This window comes from Labrus bergylta, chromosome 7 (assembly GCF_963930695.1).
Source record: "Labrus bergylta chromosome 7, fLabBer1.1, whole genome shotgun sequence".
NCBI lineage: Eukaryota > Metazoa > Chordata > Actinopteri > Labriformes > Labridae > Labrus > Labrus bergylta.
The window spans coordinates 7,197,744-7,216,349 of record NC_089201.1 but is presented as its reverse complement, the minus strand read 5'-3'; the positions used below and the strand labels follow the sequence as shown (position 1 = coordinate 7,216,349).

At 39.7% G+C, this 18,606-nt stretch overlaps 1 protein-coding gene across 5 annotated transcripts in view; it reads left to right on the top strand.

The window, feature by feature from the left end:
- Positions 1–17,823, top strand: part of lrrc4ca (leucine rich repeat containing 4C, genome duplicate a) — a 157,715-nt gene extending 139,892 nt beyond the window's left edge. For all 5 annotated transcript variants that reach the window (XM_065956881.1, XM_065956882.1, XM_065956880.1 and 2 more), the window contains one exon: positions 12,387–17,823. In XM_065956881.1, coding sequence (XP_065812953.1) covers positions 12,438–14,384 — 1,947 coding nt within the window. In that variant the 5' untranslated portion in view covers positions 12,387–12,437 and the 3' untranslated portion in view covers positions 14,385–17,823. The remainder of the gene's footprint in view (positions 1–12,386) is intronic.
- The last annotated feature ends 783 nt before the right edge of the window (positions 17,824–18,606 follow it).

The window sequence follows — 18,606 nt, the reverse complement described above, 5'->3', positions numbered from 1 at the left end:
AGTGTAATGTAATGTATGCAGCCCATAAACATGCTGTTCTAGTTTTGCTGGATGCAATGCATATCCAGGAAAAGGAACATATTTCACAAAAATGCACAATTAAAAAAAAAAAAAAAAAAGGATTGGTCTGCTTTTGAAATATAAAATATCAATTAATACGTTTTCTGCAACTTAAGGATAAAGTGCTGTGAAAGTTGTGTGATTGATAGACAAGGACAGAGAAAGATTTCATGGGTCTTACAGGCTTTACCGAATCACAGCACAGCAGTATGAGAGATGACATGCGGCTGCTTTCATGCACGAGTGACTCTGCAGAGAAAATGGAAAGAAAGTCCGGTATAAGGTTATCGAAGTGGAAGAAAATAAGAGGAACTTAATGACTCTCAGCAGTGCTTCAATGCTGGTACCTTTGCTCACACTGTTGGAAGTCTATTTTCATAACACGTTTCACCTTTGTGTCAGACACTTTTTGTTTGTCTCTCAAAGAGGGGTACTGGAGTGCACGGAGAAATACGCCTCTGGTGTGAACAGTCCTGCTGCAACTCATGCATGTAACTTCCACTACATGTCTGCTCCACTTTTGGTGTGAACTATATACTGTGGCAGTGTCAGGCTGCTTTTCCTTTCAGCTAGCATTCGTCTCTGATGATGCTGTACGCCTGCATTGGACATATGCTGTTGTAATTTTTCTGTCTATTATCCCCCGTCACAGTGAATTATTCTGGAGTTGTTGTGAGTTTTGTGCACAGACTATCTGGCGTCTGTATAACTCTTCAGTGTCCTCATGTTGCTTTGGAGACTGATATATATATATAAAAGTGGTGACTGTCAGATGTCCTCACAGAGCTTAAAAGCGTTGAACATAATTTGAAATGACTCACATGAATAGCTGCTTTTGTGTTTCACTTACAGTTCATAGCTGCTTTTCATGGTGTGTTTTCCTTGTTTTATCCAGCCTGTCTATCCATTCCAGCTGAAAGAAAAATTGTGTTTGTTATGGAAATCATATTGATTTAAAAAAAAAAAAAAAGAGTCAATTCACATGCTTTTACTACCTCTAAAACTATTACAACATGTTGAAGAAAAACAAAGGGTGACAGACCTTAGATTGAAAGAGAAACGTTAAAACCAGTAAACCTTTCAAAATATGCTTTAAATACCCTCTGTGTTTTCAGAATGTGGAGCTACTCTATTACTTAAGATTATCCTTGCATTATTTCATTTGCAATAATCAGACAGATTAAGACATGTAAGACAAAAGTGATCTTGTAATTTCAAATCCTGGTTCTTTAGTGCAGCAAATAATGTTAATATTATGAGGTAATGTTTGCGTTGCTTTACTTTTCTTCATTTCCTGTGTGAATTTGCTTTTAAAATGTCGTTTTTTTCTAATTAAAATATTAAAATTGACAAAAAGAAAATCTTCCCATCAAGCATCCATCTATAATCCATAATTTGCAAACCACCAGAGGTCCCCCCACTCCCATTGTTTACCATTATAACTATAATTGTCACTGCTGCTATACATGCTGCTTTTCTGACTGTTGGACCATCTCTCAGCAGATCCTCTGTAGAGCTGACCTTCAGTGTAGCTGCTGTTACTCAGGTGTACTGACACATCAATCAGGAAGATATTATAAGCGGGTGTCCTTGAACATGTCAACAGTGAACAGATGTAAAGAGCAGTCAGGTGTTCAGGGAAGGAAAACGGAGGTGTTTTGTTTGTGCCGACCTCTAGTTCTGCTCTTTTAATTGACTTTGCAGTGGAATTATTTAGCTCGGTGGTTTTGTGTAAAAAAAAAACAACTCACAAACAATATTGATTCTATTCATCAGTCATTAGGCTCCTGCTGGACTGCAACAGTCCATACAGATTCTAAAGGAGCAAGAATGAAACTCAAAACTCACTGACTGAATTCACACATTTAATCTGTACAGGCTCTTTGTTTTATTGTCTTTGCTGACACGGTATAGCCTCCAGTTTTCCCCCTAGTTTGTAGATATCATCAGTGTGCTCGTCATGCTCCTCTTATCTCGCATGTTCCAGCACCAGACACAATCACGGTGAGACCGTTTCTGCCTGGATGTCCGGGGTTCGCAGCCTCAGAGTGACCTCTGAACAACTCGGTCACACTCAAAGTGATGCATGCTAACCCTGACCTCAACCAGACACCGGAGTGACAGCTAGCTGTATTACGGACAGACCCCTCTATCTTAACATCCTTGAAGAGTAGTTAGCGGCCATTTTCTGCCCATAGCCTCTCTGAAATGTTCACAGGGTGAAGGATGATTTTATCAATACCTCTTGTCACCCACAAGCTCCCACCACCAGCAACGGCTTGTTGTGAATCGAGGAGGCTATCACATAGGCGGCTTGTGAAAAACACACTTACCACAAGGATGCACAGTGTTGAAAGTATGTGCAGTTAGTATGGATTTTCCAACAAATAAAAGAGCAATCAAAGCATTGGCAGAAAGGACTAACATCATATAGAAATCAAAGCCACCATGGTTGTTTCTAGTGAGCAGTTATCGGTTATATGCATGTGTGTATACTCTATATTTCTATATTTTCAGCCTGTATTTTAACGTGTGTGTGCGTGTGTGTGTTCCACCTAATGCATATGTGTATGCATCCTTGCATGTACTTTCAAGGCCAGAAGCCATAAACCAGCTTTTGGAAGGCCGTTTCTGTCCGAAGAGGCCAATTGAAATTACTGCGGCTCATTTATCAGGAAAATGTGGTTCTCCGGGGGTCATGTTCTCACTGAGAGGGAGGCCAATTGCTTTGTCTCTGTGCAGAACTGGCACGTATACCTGAATCCAAAATACCATGCCCTGCAGTTATCGTACTCCATCCTCATCTTGCCTTATCTGGTGACACACCAGCCTCTCTAGCAGATACTCGAAGGTTGAGTCACAAGTAAAGAATCATCACCAGCGCTGGACTCACTCGGAAACAGAGAAAGATGTGTCATTGTAAACAGTGAGGTTTTTTTTCTAATCTGTTTTATGAAGCACTGAGGGAACCTGTTGGGACAAAAAAGAGACATCTTACCAGTAACTTTGAGGTGACAGCCAAATGTGACCCACAACCTTAACTTTCAAAAACTTGAAAAAATGTGCTCTTTTCAGAGTCAGAATCAGGATAAAGTTTAATCCAAGGTAGTTTAAAATAGTGTTGGAGTCAAGACCTCACTAACCAAGACCAAGACATACCCGAGACCAGAGTGCTCTGAGACAAGACAAGACAAGACATGTAGGGGTCGAGACTGAGTCAAGACCAAGACCATAAATATCAACGAAAAATCATCAACTTGTGTTTAGAGGGCGTGTCACTTAGACTGTAACACCGGGGGATAAAAATCAAACTACAAATGAATTGAAGTGATTTGTTCATTTAGCAAGCATCATTTTCCTTCTAATCTCAGTAATGATGACTGGTTTTGATTTAAAATCTGGACTGCGCCCAGTCCGAGACCAAGACAAGACAGAGAAAAAATGCTTTAGATTCTGAGACCTTTAAAAAGTGGTCTTGAGACAAAGACTGATTTCGAGTACTAGAAACACTAGGTTAAGACATATGAAGAAATGATGTTGGTTCATTGGAGCATGACAGTAAAATCAGAAATTGAAGATTAAGGAAAAAAGTGGCCTACATAAACTTCACATGGGATTATCTTCACCTAAATATATTCATACAAGACTCAAAAATATCCCCCTCCACAAGGTAATGAGAAACACAGTACAAAGAAAGACCAGAACATAAATAATTTATATTTCTAGGAGTGTATTTATAAAACGTTTCAAAAAGTTCAAAAATTACCTTTAATATTTATTTGCACATTTTAGTTTCAAGTTGCGGAGGGCCATTAACTGCAGCTTCACTGTCTCTAATGTAAAAAAAGGTTTTCCCTTTACAACAGTAACAGTTACATTTAGGAGACTACCTCCATCAGTCTCCAAATGGTTTATGAGGATTTGTTTTCAAGCCTTAAAATTAGATAAGTTCATTTAAGGCTGTTAATAAAAACAGTCTAATAAACAGTTAGCTTTACACTCTAGTTTGTTGAAATGAGCTGAGGGAGTACAGTGATACTGAAAAGGAAGCCTGCTTGGAGGCAAAGTTCAGAGTTAGAAACTGACTGAACTCTTTAATGAATGTTTCACACTCCTGTCTACGTATATCTACATGTTAAGAAGATACAAAATATTGGAAATGTTAAAGGAGCAATATGTACTGTAACTAGGACACCTAGCGTTTAAAATGGTTACTGCTGTCCAAATTCAAAACATTGTAGAGAGCTGTCTCTCCTCGCCCCCCCTTCTCCCTAGAGTCGATATGCACACAGGTTGCTGTGTCGTGGACACTGAAGCTTCAGTGTTTATCCAGCTCTGCATTGGTCTTTAAATCTTTCTGCGTTCTAACCTCTCTCCATTTTTCAAAAGCATCTCCAATGTTTATCCTAGTTTCACCACGTTTCTGGTCGTGGAGCTTATTAGCAAAATGCTGAAGCTTTTTAGATCAGGTAGAATCAGTTATAGCTGAACCAGTTAGCTTGCCTGCTTTCATCCAACACCAACACCTGTTGGCTTTGCCGTTTGCCAAGCAAACAGAGGGGCAAAACTGCCATGTGGGGATGCTATCTTCTCCGGTAAAACAAAAACAAACCATTCCACACAGGAATCCCAACTTAGAAGGAGGACATTATGGCTGCTGCACTGTTGACAGAGAAGCCAGCACTTCAACATAGAATGTTTCATTAATGTCTGATGATATAAGTATATGTCATTTGAGTAGATATCTTACAAAGTATGACTTCTGCATTCCAGTCCTGTTGTAATATGCTAAATTTAAAAATATTTCTTCTATAAGCTTTTACATTAAGCTGCATGTTGAATCATGCACAGGCAGACCAGCTGAGACAGGATGCTTACTCGTAGCTGATGTTACGCAACAGCTCATTAGATGAGCTTGCGTTCCTCTTTCCTAATGGCTTTTTTTCCCTTTTATTGTCTATTTTCCAATTAGAACTGAATGTTGATGTTAACGAGCTGGCTAAGACCTTTTCTGCTCCTTCCATTGTCATGCAAAACTCAATCTCTGAAGTGAGAGACTCAAGCAAATAACAGGGAAACATTGCATCTCCCGGAGCACAGAACCTCACAAGTACACTCATACACACACATATGGGATTAAAAGCTTTGATTGTTCCAGGTGTAACTGAAATGAACCAACAAAGGGAAATCATTCCTTACAGCAGTGAGTTTAAGTGCTATTTTCTGAATATTCAGATTATTCAATGTAACATTTGTCCTTTAATATTGTTTTAATGTCATGTCTTTGTCTTTATTGAATAAGGGGAATTTGTTTCTACCCTTTAACCCTCAAAATGCATTGTAATGTACTATTCATATATCCCCTTTTTCAGTTAGAAATACATCAGACATTGATTTCCTTTTACACATTTGTCACTGAAAATGTCTGACTAGCGGATATATAAAAAAAATAAAATAATGGAAACGGTAGGCTTCGATTGTGTTCTAACTTCCTAACAAAATGTATTGCAGCAAACGCTGCTTAAATCAGTGTTTGTTCGATGAATCAAATCAATTTCACCATCTTGTTATGGATGAGGCAGACAAGCTGTGAGTGGAAGCATGTCAGGCTGTGGGCAGGGGAGCAGCTGTCAGTTTGTCTCACTTGGCTAGTTAGCACCAATTCAAAGTACTCGGCTTGTCTGTTTCACTTGGCTGGCGAAAACAAAAGATACTGAAAAGAGCTACAGTATGACCATCTTCAGTTTTTTTTTCTTTATTTCTCTTTCAACATTTGTGAACACTTCATTTGATGCTGGCTTAAAAATGTGCAGTGCACTGATCTGTATCTTCGGCTTTGGGAATTAAGGGTACAGGGGCACAGCCTTCGTACTTCACCACATAGGATGGGATTCAAAACAGTCCCTTTGAATACATTATTAAATAATGTACGTACACATGAATAAAACTGCACTCTGAGTTGCAGGTTAAATTATCTGGCTAATTACTATTGTGTTATACACAGTTTGCCAGAGTGCTTGTGTTGGTGCCATGATGTTGAATGAGGGTATATCTAGTTCAGCAGCTTGTTCATCAATTATTATCACTTTGTGTTAGAATAGAATAGATAGAATCGATCTTTATTGGCATTGCTATCAAAACAATAAAGACAGTAAGGCAGCTCTTGTCACTATAGCAGCACAGACAGAAACACAGGAATAATAATAATGTAAAGACAATATTAAAGGTTGCGCACATTTACCTGCCTGTGGAAAGAAAACTGTTTCTCAGGCTGTTAGTGTCTTTTTAAATTAGAGCCCGACCGATGTAGGATATTTGGGGCCGATACTGATATTGATATTAGGTAGAGAGAAAAAAATCAGATAGTGATATATTGGCCAATATCTTTCTTAGCTCTACCTTTGATCATAGAGAAAGATATAGATGTACACTTTTATTGCGTTATCACACACTTTTGGAAAAGACATATAACGAATGCAAGATTGTCCCTCAACTGGAAACTGACTGCTGATGTACGAGCATCACTGCTTGACACTCTAGAGGGTGAAAATGTATTCTATATAACACACTCCGTGGTGAGAGCGAACTGTAAGTGTGTTCAGTGAAACAAAATGCTATTTCACTGGTAAATACATCTAGTAATATCGGCACATATCTGCCATAAAATGAGTCGATACTGATAGTCACTTGATATGCTGATATCGTCCGGTCGATTTATCGGTCAGGCTCTTTTTAAAATGTTCTTGTATCTCCTCTCTGAGTAGAGGGTGGTTCAGAGACATTGTCCAGGGTGGGTATAAATGAAGACAAATAGTCAGAACTATGGCTCTCTAAAAAGTGTGATCTTTGAAGGATCCAGGGCGATGCTATTAATTACTAACCCCCAATTCACACATACTCCGTGCGCGCCGCGGTCCGTCAGTGCCACGCACTACGTTGTACTCAGCCTCCACTCTAGTCTATCATTGTGTTCACACAGCGCGCGCTGCGGTCCGTCTCCGGCGCGTGCCACCGACGGCATTACGCTCTGCTCCGTTTCAAATATGCAGCGAGTCTATTTTCACCGGAGTACACTGCAGGCACGCGTCAAGCTGGACAGAATATGACAGCCCGGACAGGAAGTCAGACAAGGAAACGCACAGAGCATCCGGTCAATTTCAAAATAAAACACAATATACGGACTTGCGATCTTATTTTTTATCACTTTATCAACATTACGTCAAAACAGGCACCGAATGAACAACAATGCATCTTCAGAAAGACAAAGCAGCATGTTGTTAGCATGTTTTTCTCTTTATTCCCGCGGGATCTTGTAGTTCTCCTGTGATGTGTCATGTGTGCGCTCCGCTGCGCTGACATCCCAGAAACACGGGCGGACCGGACCACGGCGCGTACAGAGTATGTGTGAATTGGGGGTAAGATAGAAGCCAAATTGAGTCACAGGGTGACTCGAGGTTTCCATCTTCTACATTTTACACAACCTTTTTCAGCATATACGCAGCAGTACACTGGCTCAAGGGGAGGATGTCCTGTTCTCACCCGGGTTATACTCTGAGGCTGGGACAAACCTGCTGCTGCTAAATATGACTGCATGTATTATATGATGAATACATCACTGATGCCTACGCTCAACCAGTCCATCAATGGTTTGTTGTTGGCTGTAAGTTGTTGCTTGGAAGCTGGAGAGAGAAGGAAAGGAGGAGAAGGCTTGTGATGAATGTGGTGGGCATCTCTCCCACACTGGAATCCATGAAGAATTATCGTTTACGTTTGCAGCAGTTGTAAGATTCCTGGCAGCATTTAGAAGTGACCTGTTTTGATTTATCTCTCATTAATCTCTCTTACTTTTTGTCTATAACTATGGCATCCATGCCGACCTTCCTCTGTCACACACATGCTTTTCTCTAGCCTACATCGCTCATGATACATCCTTCTGCCTTGCTTGGCAATGCAGTGTGAATGTCAAAGCTTCTGCCAGCCACTCTGCACCATAAAGTTCATATTCAACATGCACTCAATCATCGACTGAATGAGGAAAACCTGAGGCGAGTTCTGTCTGACTTCCTTCACCTTTCAAATAAGGCCATGTATGTGTTTGTAAAAACTAAAGATATTTGTTGAACCAAAGAGAGCAGAAAAAAAACACTGTGCTTTTCAGTCAGTCAGTCAGTGATGTCACCAGACCTATTTTAGAACGGTTAAGCCCTATTAGTCTTTTTTTCAGTATTCTCATTGAATAATGAATTTGGCTTTTTCTGGCTGATTTATAATGCATAAACATATGATACATTTTAAAGAATTACTCACTAACTAACTTCTTATGAAACGTCACTGATAGTAAGACCCAGTAGGAAGAGCATGTGCTGATAAAAAGGTACTTTTTTTTTGGTCATCTTCTTTAATAAAATAATTTTATGACTGCACATGCAATTTATAATGTCTAAGAAAGGTAATTTATTATAAAAGTGTAGCACAGTTGAATGGCTGAGAGAAGCCACGACTGAAATCCTGTCACACTATAATCCATCAACCCCATATGCTCATCAAAGACGTGTTATCATTGTTCCCTAAATAAATGGATAGCATAAAAAGGAGGTAGCACAAGCAAGTGGTTTCATTGTACAAAGCATATATTAAAATTATTTATGCACAATGTTGAGACAGCGATTTGAAAAGCAGCATTGTGCTTAGCACGCAATAAATGATTTTCTGGGGTGGTTGACTGACTTTGATATGTTGAAACATTTTTTAACTGGAGTTAAATTGCACAAGAAGGCCTTACAATGTAGGATTTGAGTTGGACAATTGTTTAACCCATTTTTAGTAAACGTTCCTCTGAATTGCTTCAAGTTTCCTGCAGATGAGTGGGCTGGATTGTAATCAAACTTTTGTTTTTTTAATTTTTGAGAAAGGACACTGTGATTTTTTCTAGTGATTTATTCCCTTCTAAAAATATGAACATTTTACAATAAATGAAAAAATCTACTTTTTAGCCGTTGTCAATGCAGTGAGTGTGCATGTACTCTCGATGAGAGAGCGAAATGAGCTATATTAGCAAGACAGCTGATGTATTTATTTTAAATTTAAACCAAAACAGATGATCTACCTACCCTTACATTTATTTCATTTATAGACTGCTGCCTGTGCACCTACTGCATTGACCTTACAAAGGGATCTTTATAAATTCCATAAAACTACTGGACTACAGCTCCATTTACATGTTCCTATTCAGCATTATACTGTATATGACGTACATGTAGGGGTCGATGGTGGTGCAGCGGTTAGCACTGTTGCCTCACAGCGAGGAGGTTTCCTTGTTCGAATCTCCATCAGACAAGGCCTCTCTGTGTGTGGAGTTTGCACGTTCTCCCTGTGCATACTTGAGTTCTCTCTACTCCAGCTTCCTCCCACAGTCCAAAGACATGCTCTTTGGTAAACTGGTGACTCGTAGCTGTGAATGTGAGTGTGGCTGGTTGTCTGTCTCAGTTCAGGTTGTACCCTGCCTCTCGCTCAATTACAGCTGGGATCAGCTCCAGGCCACCTGCAACCTGAACGGGAAAAGCTTTTTACTATGCTGATGACACAATGTTTTATCTTCCTGTGCAAAACACAAGATAGTCAGTTTGATAAGGAAGTATTTGGGGAATGTGTGAAGTCCTTATACTACACTATGGTTTAGCACTTACAAACTCTGGCAACTTAATTAGGAAATGAATAATAGCTTTAACTAAAAGACAGCTCTGATAAATATAAAGTGATGGATATGTATTATGGCTTCTTTAATGTAACATGTAGTCATCTGTAGAGGGAGTAGTATAGAGCCATGTGCAGAGTTACTGTGTTTAGTGTGAAAGTTCTCCTGCATCATAAACGAGGAATTCATTCAGAAATGTTGCAGATCTTGCTCTTCGTTTTTTTTGTGTTAATCTGGGTCATTCTTTACTGTAGTACTCTCTACCAGACAACGACAAGGCAGTCGATAATCTGTTACGACAAGAGTATTTTCCCTATCTCGCTTCATCTAATTCCTTCACTGAACACGTAAATCCAATTTCCCTCCTTTTGTTGTCAGCAGAAGGAGGTATTGTTTTACTTTGCAAATTGACTTTTCAGCTGCCATGATTTGGATTCTGTTCTGCTGAATCATTTTTTTGTCTTTTTAAGGTTCAGTCTTTTGAAGCAAACAAGTAAGTCGTGGAAGAAGATTCAGGTTCCTTATCTAATAAATAGTTATTTAGAAATCCAGAGCAGTAGTTTTTTTTTGTATTTGTGATTATTATTAACAGAATTTCACCTTGAAAAGACATTTATTTGTCTGAATAACACGTTTATTTATATCAGAATACTTTAAGAGCTGCCCTAAGAGGATCAGCCTGGTGTGTGATCCCTGACACTCTTGTCTAGTCCCCCGCATGAAGGCACATTTTTGCTCCATCCTCAGGTTTGGCTGCTTGGAATTTGAATTTTGTAATTGAAAAATAAATGGAGTCAGTAATCAAGCTATTAATCAGGAGTAACAATAATAGATACATCCCGATAGAACTATAGTCTCCAAGCGCTCTTGTGAGTACTCTATCTAAAAATTAAAACCTTAGTTTTCATAGTTCTTTTCATAAATCATTTTCAGGTTTACTGTAGCTATTTGTAGCTCTACCACACTGACAGCAGTGTTTATCACTGTCATTTAACTGCAGCTTAAAACTCTAGCCCTTCCCTGCGTTAGGTTCACTTTTTTTTCTCTTCATGTTCCCATGGATTTTTCTGAATGTGCTCCAGATTCCTCCCACATTCAAAACATTCAGGTCGGGTAGATTAAAGACTCTATAAATGTTTCTCTATATCTGTGTTATCTCTGTGACTCACTACCGACCTGCCTAGAGTGGTTCCTAGAAAGGGGGGAAAAAAAATCTGCTTTCTGTGACAGTGATGAAACATAATGTGTAGGGATGGATTCTGACAACAATATGATAAGCATAAGGCCGGTGAGCCTGTCATTGCACTGCGGAAATATGAATGTTCTGATGCTAATTTTAAAACGTTGCCCTCTTTAACTGTAGCTGAACATATATGTTCATTGTCATATGTTCAGAGTTCATTTTTGAAGATGGACAGGGCTGCTGTATGTAATAGATGTTTATCTCCACATATATCTACTTTTATTAAGATTCATTTTTAGGCTTTTTGGGCTGTTATTGTAGAGACAGGTCAGTGGATATAGTCAAGAATCAGGTAACGAGAGAGTGAAAAATGACATGCAGGTCAGATTGGAATCGGGCCGCCTTGCTTTGAGGACTATAGCCTCCATACATGGGGCGCGCACACTAACCAATAGGCTATCGGCGACCCAATCTCCACATACAGTATATAGCTTTATATAGAGAGAGGAGACTCTTGATGAACATCTCAATAATTCAGACAAACTTAAGGGCTAAGTGTTTTTTGATTGATGAACACTTCAAAAATACAACTTCTCTTACAGTTTATGACTTTCAGAATTTCTAAGTTTGTACTCTCAATAGAACGGTTTTATTTCTCAGTTTACCTCAGAGGTAGCTGGGTTGCTTTGTTGTCCCCTACTTCTGCTTATCATTCATAATGTATATCTTGCACCTCCTTAAACCATGACTCACTGAACAACCATAAACACAGAACAACTTTAGGGAATACTGGAATGATAGAGTGGGACAGGAAGATAACATACACTAAAAAAAGTTATACATCTGTCATTTAGTCAAAACTGCCATAGTAATCATCTTTCTTGCAAATCTCAGTCAAAGAAGCATTGTTGTATTTCCTCAGCTTCCTCTGGCTGAATCTCAAAAAGCTGCTCCCCTTTTGCCTGGTTTATTTGACATCCCAGTCACATACGTATGTGCCTTTGGGGAACTGTGGATTGTAATCAGACATTTTCAGATATCTTGACTCAATTGAAGGTCTGGCGGATGGCAAACTTCCTTATTATTTATGTCCCCTGCAGTCTAAAATATAAATCACACAACACGGCAGTCATGGCTGCTTTTCTTCCCTACCTTCTTCCTCACGCAATGAAACAGCACAGATTACTGTGGCTTCATCATGATTTTATTTAATGTGACAAAGATTGAAAGATTGAGGAGGAAACATGCACCCAGAAACAAAAAAAAAAGCAGTAAGAATTACTGTATGGATGTAGAAAATGTATTATGTATATCTATTTGTGATATGTAAGTACAACAGATTTGGTTACATTTTTAAAATCTTTTAATTTGCCTTTTTTTTTTGCAGTCATAACAGTAAGACCAAAAACTAACATATCTCTTTCTCTTCTGTCTCTTATTTCCTTTCAGTGAGCCAGAATCCTCTTTCCAGAGAGTGAAAGACCAGCCAATGAATTATGAATGTTAAACAAGATGACCTCCTCTCAGCAGCAGCAGATGATGCGAGGTCCTAGGTGGAACCGGGCCTTGTCCGACCCTTTGTTTGTGCTGCTCCTGGCCCTCCAGCTGCTCGTGGTGGCAGGGCTGGTACGTGCTCAGACGTGCCCCTCCGTCTGCTCCTGCAGCAACCAGTTCAGCAAAGTCATCTGCACCAGACGAGGCCTACGGGAAGTCCCTGATGGCATCTCAACCAACACACGCTACCTGAATCTACAAGAAAATCTCATCCAGGTCATAAAGGTGGACAGCTTCAAGCACCTAAGACATTTGGAGATTTTGCAGCTGAGCAAAAACCACATACGCAAAATTGAGCTGGGAGCGTTCAATGGACTGGCTAGCCTCAACACCCTGGAGCTTTTTGATAATCGCCTCACTACTATCCCAAATGGGGCATTTGAGTACCTGTCCAAACTAAAGGAGCTTTGGCTGAGGAATAACCCCATAGAGAGCATTCCCTCCTATGCTTTCAACAGAGTGACTTCATTGCGGCGGTTGGACCTTGGGGAGCTCAAACGGCTCTCTTACATCTCTGAGGGAGCATTTGAAGGACTGAGCAATCTGCGGTACTTAAATCTGGGAATGTGCAATCTGAAGGAAATTCCTAACCTTATTCCCCTGGTGAAGCTGGATGAGCTGGAGATGTCGGGTAACCAGCTATCTGTCATCCGACCTGGCTCCTTCAAAGGGCTTATCCATTTGCAAAAGCTATGGATGATGCATGCCCAGATCCAGACCATAGAAAGAAACTCTTTTGATGACCTGCAGTCGCTAGTGGAGCTCAATCTAGCCCATAACAACCTTACCCTATTGCCCCATGATCTCTTCACCCCTTTACACCGTCTGGAGAGGGTGCACTTGCACCACAACCCGTGGAATTGTAACTGTGACATTCTTTGGTTAAGCTGGTGGCTTAAGGAGATGGTACCTGCAAACACCAGCTGCTGTGCCCGCTGCAGCTCACCGTCCCACCACAAGGGACGATACATCGGTGAGCTGGACCAGAACTACTTTCACTGTTATGCTCCTGTTATTGTGGAGCCTCCCACGAATCTAAATGTGACAGAGGGAAGCGCTGCAGAGTTGAGATGCAGAGCAAGCTCCTTGACCTCTGTAAGCTGGATTACACCCAATGGTTCCATCATGACACACGGTGCATACAAGATCAGAATCTCTGTGCTGAACGATGGCACTCTGAACTTCACCAATGTTACCATGCAGGACACTGGCATATATACATGTATGGTCAGTAATTCTGCTGGTAACACAACAGCATCAGCCACGCTCAATGTGTCGTCTACAGAGAACAGCAGCTTCAGCTACTTCACCACCGTCACAGTGGAGACCATAGAGACGCCGCATAATGAAGGCTACACCACAGCCGTGCAACAGAAGGTGGGCCCCACTCCCTCTGCTGGTACATGGGACTCTGTTTCACCCACTTCTACAACCACTACTACCACGGTCCGGACCCCACTTTCCACTCGTGCCACAGAGAAGACTTACACAATCCCTGTGACGGAGCTTGGTGGGGAGGGCTCACTGAACGGCTTGGATGAGGTAATGAAGACGACTAAGATCATCATTGGCTGCTTTGTTGCAATCACACTCATGGCAGCTGTCATGCTGATAATCTTCTACAAGATGCGCAAACAGCACCACCAGCAAAACCATCATGCACCCACACGCACTATCGAGATCATCAATGTGGATGAGGACTGTGTAACAGGAGGCCCGGGCATGGAGGGCCACCTGACACTGCCTCCACTTGAGCACGAGCACCTCAACCACTATAACACTTATAAGACTGCATACAACCATGCAACTCTCAACTCCATACACAGCTCAGTGCACGAACCTTTGTTAATTCGGGCCAGTTCAAAAGACAACGTACAAGAGACCCAAATCTAACACTTTTTTCAAAATGAGACATTATAAAACTGAAGGAATAACATAAAGACATTGGTGAACAGACTTAGATGACTGTTTGTGAGGACTATGGCCCAACATGAAGGAACAGAAACGTGTGTTGGGCAAATCAGTGGCTGGTGATATTTGTTCAATGACTTTGGGAACTAGGGTATGTCTACTGTTTCAAAAAGTGTCTTTACAAAACAGAAGTTATTTATTTAAGAAAAAAAAAACTATTGTGGTTAAATCAAGAAAAAACTGTATTCTGCATTATTTTTCCAGCACTTAAGTCATTTTTCTTTTCTTTTTCCTCTTATTTCACAGTATTGGTTTACTAATATGCCTTCAAACTCTTTGTGAAGACATCTGTCGAAGAAAAACTCCTGAAGCAAATTATTGTTAATCTTTGAAAATTTCAGACTTGGGATCAGATGAGAGAGTAACCTCGTTCTGCCCCATGTCAATCAAAGGAATCTAGAGCACATTAGTGATTTTCTCCAGCTGTGGATTAAGTGATGAGATCTTTTTGCTACCATCTGTAACGGAGATGAATGAACGCATGTTCATTATTTTACACAACTGTCAGTCAGTAGATTTGATCACAACTCACTCTTTAATTATATCTGTCACATACATATTAGACACTCCTGCTCTGTTTTCTATAGACTGAGAATCTTTAGTGAGGATAATATGTCCTGCCTTTTGCTATTATTAGTGTCGATGCTCACTATGAGAAGAACATTTAAGTTAAAATTAAATTCTGTTGATTAACTATGAAAGAAGCTCATGTTTGTCTTTGTGTTTCTAGTGTATATGCAAAAAAAATCAACTCATTTAAGTTACAAGTGATTCTGATACCCCCGAACATTTTATTGATTGCATTTAGACTGAATAGAGTTTAAAATGATACAGGAGCAGCGTTACATTACATTATTCTTATTGAAATTGAGACAGATATAAAAATCAGAAAGAAGGCTTGTGAAAACCGTAGATGTTAAAAGTGATGAAAAAGCCCAGAAGCTCAAAATATTTCAAATATATTATGGCCTGACCTCTACCATACAATTATTTGTACTGTTGCATTCGAAGATGATAGCTTTGAAGCCACCTTTTCACATTGAGAGTCCTTGAATCCCACTGATGGACTGAGAAAAGAGCGTTAACCCCTTTATGCAGCTGTCTGATCACATCGCCTGTCATCTGCCAGCCACAATCTCACATGGGCATCATCTGGCAGCCCCATATTCACACCCTGCTCCAGCCAACCACAGGACTTGGCCCTTAGCTGCAGGGCTTAGTCTGTGGGAGACTTTAAGGGTGGATGTGTGGGATCCGGCATCAACCAGATGTTTAGGATGCACCTGCCTCTCTCCCTCTCCCTCAGCGACATCACAATTTACATTTTAATTGATGTGCCTGCAGGCTGTGGGTGGACACAGCTCTCCAGGCAGCCATACCCTGGAAACCATTTCAGAGTCCCCTCCATGTAAGAAAAAACAAACAACAAAAAAAAACCACCAGGCATCTGATCAGAAGCAGAGGTTAGGCAGACATTTGGTGGATCCAACACTTGAGTAAATTCTGGGTATAAGAGGTCAGGTCACAACATTTTCAATTCAGCTTTGTGTTTTTGCCATATACGAAGGGGTTTTGGACATCAATTATATTGAGTGGAATGCCACATACAACTACTGTTGTAGAAGGTGGCAGGGGCTTTTTATGGATAAACTATGTTGTGAATTTCAAACACTGAATTCCTAAATGTTGGAAAAGGATTGGTGCAAAATACCAAATTTAACATTGGACAGAGGCTGTGATCATTGTGGATTTGTGGACTCGCAGTGGATTTCAAAGAGGGGTTTCATCGCTGAATTGATTGACACATTTGAATAATGTTCCCTGAACTTCTCCAACTGTAAACAAAATCTCTGCTGCCTACCTGTACTATCCATCTGTTTAACTAAATGACAACACTGTCAGGGTCTTATGAGATGTAATGTTCTTCAGACCATACTTGTTGCAATTCCAACATGCAAGTTTCCGTCACAGTTGAGTGAAAGTTTGATAAATATGTAATATTTCACATTCGAGAATAAAGATTCATTAAGAAAATGTGGCCAGGTGGAATTTACCATGGACCTCGTAGGGACAGCTTTGAAGTTTTCACGGATGAAATATCCTCACACAAAAACTGGTGAAATCAAAAACAGAAAAGCTCCCTCCCATATGTTAATGGTACACATCTCCTAAGCAGGGGGAATGAATGAGGAAGTAAATATTCATCCCATTACTAGGATTTGAAAATAGATTTAAATGAAGCAACAAGATTATAGTCTTAAGCCCTATTCACACAGGAGTTGTAACACCTGGTGGTTTTCTGTTGTATGTAATACAATAACTGCATTGATTATGCTTGTCAATAATCTATGCCGGTAATCTAAAAACTCTGCAGCAAATTACCTCCTTTTATTCCATGTCATACAGAGTTAATTGGATTCTTTGTGAAAGAGAGTAATTAAATCTACTTTATTTCCTGTATATTTTCTAGATTAAGACTTAATCGTGGCCTCAGCAAAAACTATAAATAGAACTTTCATCATCACTTGAGATGCAAATACAGGAGAATAATGGTCAGTTTGATGCACACCTGTATGTTACAAGATGAATTGATGAATGCAATAACTCTGAAAATCAAAGTGAAAAAACAACCCTCTTTATTTTACTTTGTATGTGCTTCACACATCAAAGAAGTGGTGAGTAGATTCCTAATTATGAGGTCCTCCAGTATAATTAGTCCAGACTGAATAAGGTTATTGGTTACCTCATACTATACTTTATTTGTCACCTGGACACTGTTCTGTTTGTAATTGCACTTCTGTGGAGTTTGGGACATTTGTAAACCATAGACTGTCCAGGGTTTGTGCCATTTAGTCTGTGTTTGGGTCCCTAGTGGTGGGATGTGGATCACAATTCTACTCAGTTCATGTAAGAAAGTAATTGTAAGAAAGTTAACCATCTTCCCTTTCCGCCTTTAGTTGGAGGTAAATTGTCTGAAAATTTAAAGTCGTAAATTTGTTGCATCTTAGTCGAGCTGTCTCATGTATGTAAGATATCTAAATATTTTGGTCAATATTTTTTTATTTGTTTTCCCACATTCTTTTTTCGTTCTGTTTCTGAGATTGAATGCCGTTTTAGTGGTAGGTTTATATAAAAACACATTTTGAGAATAAAACAAAAGAAAAAAAATTAACATTTTACATGTGCCAACAACCTGTTCTAAAAAGTGCAACAAGAGAAACATGATGTTAAAGAATACCAGACTGATTTTCATGTAAGCATTCTTTAATGACCTTTAAAAGATATGGAGATCGATTATAGAGACCAGAGTTTGTAGTTCATACACAAAATATGGTTCAAATAAACTATTGTTGTTTTTCTGTATTGTCTGATTCTTGTTTTTATACAGTGATGACGGTATATGTATCAAGATAAAAACAGCACAACACTGCAGTTCATTCTAAAGAGATAAAGCTGCAGAAAACAGTATTTTATATATATATATATATATATAAGTATTTACACACCATCTACACATTTCTCAAACTTTGAATTACCAGTAAAACAGATAACATATTACAGTTCAATACACGGGATAAAAACTTAACTTTAATTAATGAGCTAACATGAGTGGTTTATTTACCTTTTCTACTTGTTGTTGATACATGGTGGTCATGCTTTATTTTGTATGATGAAGTAAAGTGTTCTTAACGTGTGTGTAGCTGTACAATGTTTGATATATGATACATTTGGTGTTTAACTAAAAGTCATTTGCAGCAAGTACCATAAATATACAGTCAGTGGGCACATTGTCATTCATACCCAGCAGCTTACAGGGTTGATAAGGCTGAATATGACTGAAACACAACACACTTGTACACACAATGTCAGAGTGAGGGGGCTGTCCACACAAGCACTCCTGAGCAGGTGGGGGTTCGGTGTCTTGCTCAAGGGCACCTCATGCTCAGGAAGCGAACTGGCACCTCTCCAGCTACCAGACCAATTTCCAGACTTGGTCCACACTGGGTCCTGAGCCAGCGACCCTCCGGTTCCCAACACAAGTCCCTACAGACTGAGGTACTGCCGCCCCATCATATAGCATGATTATTCATTGCCTTTTGCTGCGCCATCAGTAACTGAAGCAGTACTTGTAATACTCTACATA